General features: G+C 49.8%; 1 protein-coding gene across 1 annotated transcript in view; it reads right to left on the reverse strand.

Annotated features, from left to right (window-relative positions):
- ARHGAP23 (Rho GTPase activating protein 23) overlaps window positions 1-7,901 on the reverse strand; it is a gene marked incomplete in the record, with an annotated part of 91,418 nt that overhangs the window by 1,768 nt on the left and 81,749 nt on the right. Inside the window, 1 exon segment of the mRNA XM_014583221.1 lies at window positions 7-147. Coding sequence (XP_014438707.1) covers window positions 7-147 — 141 coding nt within the window.

Below are 7,901 nucleotides of genomic sequence, written 5' to 3' on the forward strand. Positions count from 1 at the left end.
GTGCGCCTCCTGCTCCGAGTCGTCGTCGGTGCTGCTGCCCAGTCCCCGTGCCTCCCGCCGCTTCTTCCGCTTGCGGTTGACCGCCGAGATGAAGGAGATCGCCAGCATCTCCCTGGTGTACGGCTCCTTCTTGAGGGCCCACGAGCCCTGTGCGGGAAGACAGGTCGGGATGCAGGAGGCGCCGAGGTAGGCGCTAGCGCCGCCCTCTCTCCCAGCCCTGGGCCTGAAGGCCTCAACGCCCGCCCTCCCCAGCCCCTTGACACACACATTCATAGCGCTAGGTCCCGACCGGGACCGGCCGCCGAACCAGGCCCAGCACCCCCGCTGGCTTCACAGAACGCTCCTCTGCCCCAGTGCAGATGGAGTGCCACCCTCCACCTAGAGACTATCCTAGTCTAGGATCTGGGCTCCTCCCTGGGAGCTGGGGCTGGTCTGCCCCCACCTCCCTCCCTGCCCGTCTCTTTTCCAAATCCAACTCCAAACCAACCCTTTAGACCTAGCTCTGGTAACAACAGCCTCTCAACAATGAATGGTGATGGTTCGAACCCAGTTCACTTTAAGACACAAGTTGTAATCCTGAGCTTCCTGCACAGAATCCCAAAGCTGGGCCTGGGCCTGGGCCTTTCTAGGACACAGCTCCTACCCTTCTCCCTCTGCACTTCCACCTGGGACACCTGCCTTCCCACCTACTCAGCCTGCACAGGCCTCTCCAGGGCAACCACTTGCGTGCACTCCCGCGAACCCCGCCAGCATCGCACCCAAGATCAATGGAGTAAGCATGCCACCAGAACTGCTTGAAGAATTCTGTGCATCCTGATGGTCTGCACTGGCGTCACTCCCAGAGTTGTGACTTCCAGCCCAAACTAACCCATTTCTGGGGCTGTTCTCACCTGAATCAGCTCTCACTGCTAAACCCCACGGGGGTGCAGTATTGGCCTTCCACCATCTCTCAGCAGAACCTACACTGCCCGTCACCACCTCCTGCAACCTCTTTTTCAACTGATCTCTCCTCTGCCTCTTAGGGGGCCCTTCTTCCCCCTCTTTTATTTTTGGGGGAGAGAGATTTTTGGTATAGGCATGTGTGTCATTGGAGAGACAGAGAGTGAGAAACCACCTCCCCTTTGAGAGGGGATGGCCACGTCACAATCCCTTCACCTCCATTCTCCTCTTGTGATTTTTGGGCATCCATGCACACACACCTGGTGTGAGTCAAGCTGCTGGGTCCGGGACTTGAACCACAGTTGACCATGTTGAATTCCAGCACCTTAACCACTATGCTACGTGCCCTCCTCACCGCACACCTTATCCTTTAAGAATCAGTGTTCCTGGGACCAGCAGTTAGCATAATGGCTATGTCTCTGGACTCCCACATAGTCGACCATGGTTCATATCCCGGATCCGGTGGCTTAAAACTCACGATGGGCCCATGTGCGTGCATGCCCAAGATCCCGAGAGGAGAATGGAGGAGAAGGGATTGCGGCGTGACCATCCCCCCAGGGGGGTGATTTCTCGCTTTCCATCTCTATGTCTCTGTCTGTCTGGCGAGCGCACGTGCCCTATAGCAAAAACCTCTCCAAAAAAAAAAAAAAAAAAAGAATCAGTGTTCCCAGGACTCTGTTCTTGCCCCATTTTCTCTGTTCTGTCTCTGGGAAACACTGCTCCCAAGCAGCACCGCCCCAGGCCCTGCTGTGCAGCAGTGAGCTGGAGAGCTGCTCTCCCACTGCATGTCCACCTCTAGCTGGGTAAGTGCAGGCACGCAATGCTCCGCTATCTGGAACCACAGGAACCCACCTACCCTGCCCCAAACTGCCTCCATGCCTTTTCCCGGCCTTAAAGTGACCCTGTGACTTCTCCCTCTCCCCTCCACCCACAGTTAAGTCTTCTTGATTCCTCTGAAATGGCTCCCAAAGCCAGCTGGTCTGCATCCTCTGCAGGCCTCGCTGTGCTTCTGGCCTTCAGCCCCTCCCAAGAGCGCTGCTGCTTCCAGGCTTGCTCCTCCGCCCAGTTCCTCCTCCTCCAGGGTGATCAGTTCCAAAGCGGGAATCTGCTCCCCTCTGAACCAGCAGGCACAGAGGGCCCTTCACATCCTGGCCCCATCTGTCTCAGCCCAGTGCCCTGCCCGGGCCCCAGCCCCAACACAGCCTTGGCTCTGGAGATACCGCCCTGCTGACCCTTCCTTCAAGGCCTCTTGCACTTTCCTGTTTCTGTGCAGCCCAAATACCACCCCCACCCCGACCTATTTGCTGAAAGAATTCCTACTTGCCCAGCTCAAGCATGACCTCCTCTGTACAGCAGCCTCCCACCCTCCTTCTGTCTGAACTGGGAAACGCCTTCTCTGTGTTCTGTAGGCCTTTGAAAATACACCGACGACAGCTTTTCTCACACCATCACCTCAAACTCAGTTGGCTGTGTCTGCATCAGTGACTCCTCGCACTGGGCCTGGCATGTAATCAGTGCTCAATAAATGCTAAGCGAACACACGAAACTCAGTTCCTTGGGAGCCAGGTCCATGGCTGTGTTTGCATCAGTGACTCCTCGCACTGGGCCTGGCATGTAATCAGTGCTCAATAAATGCTAAGCGAACACACGAGTGAATGGAGCCACATCAACATAGGACACCTTCAGGGCCAGCCAGTGGCATGGTGGTTAAGGTGGGTGGATCTCACAGGGCCAACTGCACAGTTCAAGTCCCGGACCTGGAGGCTTGAAAATCATTATCAGGCACATGTGTAAGCATGCCCAGCATGTAAGACACAGTGCTCTGTGAGGCAAGGTCCTGGGTTTGCAGCTAGAGACCTTCCTGAGTTGGCGATCTGTAGCTGGCTGAGGCTGGGGGTGGATCGTGGCACAAAGAGGACCCTGTTGGGATGCTGTATCTGTCTGTCTCTCTCTCACTCATTTCAAGAAAGAAATAAATAAATTTTAAAAATATATTGTTGGAGGGACCAGTAGGTGGTATGGTGGTTAAGGATGCTAGACTCCCACATGGCCAAACACAGTTCGAGTCCTAGACCTGGTGACTTGCTTTCTCACTTTCTCCCCTCTCTCATTCTGTCCCTCTCTGGTCAATAAATACGTAGATAGATAAATAAAGCTAAGTAAAATAATTATTTAAAAAATATATTGTTGGAGGGGAGTCAGCAAGTGGTGTGGTAGTTAGGGCAGCTGGCCCCTCGATGGCCTACTGCATGGTTTGAGTTCAGAATCTGGCAGCTTGAAAAGCACACCAGACACGTGTGCGTGCATGCCCAAAATCCCAAGAGGAGAATGGAGGAGTGTGGCCACCTGTCCTGGGGGCACTTTCTCACTTCCCCTCTGTCTCTCTTCAGTGAGTGCACACACTTCATAGCAAATGAAAACAAAACATTGTTCTGTCTGCACACTCCCTGGATTTGCCACAGGACTCCTGTAACTAGGTCTTCCTGGAGCAAAGGTTCCTCTAATTTCCATTAATACTCAGAGGCTGATACCCTGAGGACGGGCGAGTCTCTGCTCTCCAGTGTCTGTGACCAGTGCCAGATTTCCACGTGGCCAGTTAGCTCTCCCCCAGGGGAGTGACAGAGAACTTATTTCTGGGGCTAGCGATGGAGCAACCTGCAGTGAAATGGGATAAGGCGGGGCCAGGGATATCAGACAGAGCCCAGTCGGGAGCCAGGCTTCTTCTGGGCCCGCAGGGGCCTTGGGCTGCAGCAGTACAGAGTTAAGCAGGGGGCGAGGGACCGCCAGAGAAGACAAATGGGGCCTCCTTCCCCAAGAACTTGGAATTGAGAGGAGGGAGTCTTTGGAGCATTAAGCTGGCACTCCCCCCAGCCCCGTGGGGGTAAGAGACATCGGTGATGGGTGACGTGCAACTGTGCGCCCATGAGAACAGACAAAACCATCCTCACAGGGAGGCAGGGTCGGAATGTGGTTGTGATTTAAGGCATGGTGCCCCCTGGGTGAAGACTGGAGATGAGGTTGTTATATCTAGAATGCTGGTTTTTTTGATTAGCCTGGGAGCCCTCTGTTCAAACAGAGTCCTCCAGGCCAGCACGTGGTGTGGTGGTTAAGGCCTTGGACTCCCATATGGCTGACTGTGGTTCGAGTCTTGGACCTGGTGATTGCTTTCTTACTTTCTCTCTCTCTGGTGAGTGCATGTGTCCTACAGCATGTTAAGGTATAATAATAATAAAATTAAATAAATAATTCTTAAAACAAAAACAAATAGAATCATCTCTAGATACCAGGCTGCATGCATGAGAACAAAGAGCTAGGCTGAGACTGAGGATGGGCTGGAGTCCGTCCCTCAGCCCTTTCCCCGTCGCGCAGTCCTCTCATGTCCCTGTTGGCAGTGATGACCCCAGGGAGGCTCCAAGGAACAGTCTGGCAATCACTGACCTGGGTCCGAGTCAGGCATGACAATCACTGAGCACAGCAGAATAGCACATGCTCGATGAATGGTAGGTAACTATTAATATCGCAGGGGACCAGACAGTGGCACAGCAGTAAGATACAGTGCTCTGCGAGGCGAGCTACAAGGAAAGGTCCTGGGTCTTAGGGTCAGGCAAAAGAACCAGAGTCTGGCAGCGATCGGTTTCCAGTACTCGGTAGGATTCGGCCCCACCTTCGGGCGCTCACTGGGGTGGGCCATGGTGCCCCGAATAGCTCCTTCCCTACAGCTGAGATGGCTGCTGCAGGCTCTCAGGTGCCTCCTTCCCTGACTCTGACTCCCAGCGTCTCCACTGGTCAGCCCTCTGGGACCACCCGCTGCAACAAGGCTTGATGTGCCTTTCCTGTGATAGTTATTCCTGACTTAAATAACTGGCAGCCCAGTTCATGCCTCAGTTTCTCGGGCTGGGTGGTTTAGGCCTGTGCTGAGGACAAATCCAGTCCCTGTGCCAGAAAATCAAGAAATAACCTCAGCCTGAAAGCAGAGGGCTGGAACTCAAACCCTACAGCATTCAACAGGAAAAGAGGTCACCTAGTCTAGTATTCTCTGGTCACCTTTTCTTTTTTTGAGAGATTTTTGTTATAAAGCATGTGTGTTCACTGGAGAGACAGAGAGAGACAGAGAGACAGAAAGTGAGAAATTACCCCCTTGGGGGATGGCCATGCTGCAACCCCTTCTCCTCCATTCTCTTCTTGGGATTTTGGGCACAGGTGCCCGGCGTGAGTTTTAAGTTGCCAGGCCTGGAACTTGAAACACGGACACGTATATGGGAGTCCAGTGACATAACCATTACTCCATCTGCTGGTCCCCTCTGGTCATTTTTTAAAAGTTATTATTTATTTAATTTTATTTATCAGTATTATTTTTTAATTTGCTATAGGGCACATGCACTCACAAGAGAGAGAGAGAAAAAGAGAGGGAACATAAGAATGCAAGCTGTCAGGTTCAGGACTCGAATCATGATCAGTCATATGGGAGTCCAGCACCTTAACCACCACATCACCTGCTGGCCCCCTCTCTGGCCACTTTTAATGTCTATGAGGTCTGTAGTGATGTCCCTCTTTTATTTCTCGTATTAGTAATTTGTGCTATCTTTCTCTCTCTCTCTCTTTTTTTTTTTTTTTTTGCCATAGGGCGAATGTGTTCACCAGAGAGACAGAGAGAAACAGTCAGAGGGAAAGTGAGAAATCGCCCCCTAGAGGGGACTGGCCACACTGCAATCCATTCTCGGCTATTCTGGGATTCTGAGAAATGCGTGCACATGTACCCAGCATAATTTTCAAGCCACCAGGTCCAGGAATTGAACTGTAGTCAGCCATTTGGGAGTCCAGCACCTTAACCACCATGCCACCTGCTGGCCCCACTATCTTTCTTCTTAATTCTATCCATTTAGTTAGAGGGTAATCAATTTTATTCATCTTAATACCTAAGAATACACCCAATCAAACTTCTAGTTAAATTTTCTGAGTCTTGGCTTCGCATCTGTAAAATGGGGATTGTATAAAACTCGAGGGTCTTTTGTAAAGCTGAAATGAACTTTACATTTGTAAAAAGTTCTCTGCATAGTTGCTGGCATCTAGCAATGCGAATTATTTGGCCATTGGAAAAGTTATAACGTATTTTTCTGTGTTTTATTATGCAAAAATGCTCATGACTTTTCTGATGACCCAAAAATTTCTCTTTCATTTCACACTAGTGATTCTGAGTAGCGCAGTGGGGTCTTAGTGAAGTCTCTGCGTCAGTTTACAGTAAAAACATACTTTTTGAAAAGCATGTTCCATGCTCAAGGTCACATGGCTAAGAAGAGGTCTCCTGAGGCGTTCCCAGACTACTGCTGGAGTCAAGCGGGCCCAGCAGAATCCTCTAGTACATTGGGAGGAACGAATTCCCTCACCAGGAGGCTTCAGGGAGAAGGTGGCCTGTGAGCTCTGGAGAGGCTAATGCCAAATCCACTGGAGACAGGGTGAGGTCATGGGAGGCCAATGAGAATGAGTTTGTCTGAAATCTGGGCCAACGGAGACTGTGGGTTGTGCTATGAGGACCCCATTAGGGGTGTCCCCTCCTCCCCACCCATCTCTCTCTCTCGTAGGAAATACATACATAAACTTAAAATTAAAAAAAAAAGAAGATAAGCTTCATGAAGGCAGGGACCTGTTTGGCTCATATGTGCAGTACCAGGATAGCAAAAGGGGACTTCAAAAAGTTCAAGGAAAATGGAATTGAAACACAAATTAATTTCGGTGCAAAAAATTGTGAAATCCATGCATAGTTTTTTCATATGTATTTTCCATGGACTTTTGAAGACCCTTCATAGATGCTCAGTAAGCTTTGTAGTATGACTGAATGAATTAACCCTGCTTTCCAGAGACATTGCTAACTTTTGGTATCAAGTTAAGGCAGGTCTCAAAAACTGAGTTGCAGGGAGCAGCAGATGGCATAATGGTTACATCGCTAGAATCCCACATAGTCAACCATGGTTCAAGTCCTGTACCCGGCAGTTTAAAATTCACATCATGTGCATGAGTGCCCCAAATCCTAAGAAGAGACTGGAGGACAAGGGATGTGGTGGTGTAGCGGTGTGGCCAATCCCAGGGGGTGGGTAATTTCTCCCTTTCTATCTCTCCTGCAAGCACATGTTTCCTGTAGCAAAAATCTCTCTAGAGGGGCCAGCAGGTGGCGTGGTGGTTAAGGGTGCTGGACTCTCACATGGCTGACCGCAGTTTGAGTCCTGAACCTGGCAGCTTGCTTTCTTACTTTCCCTCTTTCTCTCACTCTGTTCCTTTCTGGTCAAATTAAAATAAATAAATAAATAAATAAAGTCAAATAAAATAATTTTTAGGAAAAAAAAAGTTAAAAAAATATCTCTCAGGACTGGCAGTTGGCATAATGGTTACGTCGCTGAACTCCCATGTAGTCAACTGCAGTTCGAGTCCCAGACCCGGTGGTTTAAACTCACACCGGGCACGTGTGCATGTGTGCCCAAGATCCCAAGAGGAGAATGGAGGAGAAGGGACTGCGGCATGGCCATCCCCTTAGGGGGTGATTTCTCATTTTCTGTCTCTCTGTCTCTTTCTGGCGAGCACAGATGCCCCTATATAGCAAAAACCTCTCCAAAAAAAAAAAAAAATCTCTCTAGAAAAAAAGATGCAAAGTGTTCCTTTCTCTTGTTTGTTTGTTTTCTGAAAAAGATTGTGGAGAATTGGTATCATTTCTTAAAGAATTATTTTTAAAATATTTAAATTACTGGGGCCAGCAGGTGGCATGGTTGTTAAGGTGCTGGACTCCCACATGGCTGATCGTGGTTTGAGTCCCAGATCTGGCAGCTTGCTTTCTCACTTTCTCTTTCTCTCTCTGTCCCTCTCTGGTTAAAACATGTGCCCTATAGCAAATTAAAATGATAATAGTAGGTAAAATTAAAAATAAAATAAAGACAGTAATATCTGCTTACTGAGTTACTGGGAGAACGTGAGTA

This window comes from Tupaia chinensis, unplaced genomic scaffold, assembly GCF_000334495.1.
Source record: "Tupaia chinensis unplaced genomic scaffold, TupChi_1.0 Scaffold144171_1, whole genome shotgun sequence".
Lineage (NCBI taxonomy): Eukaryota > Metazoa > Chordata > Mammalia > Scandentia > Tupaiidae > Tupaia > Tupaia belangeri.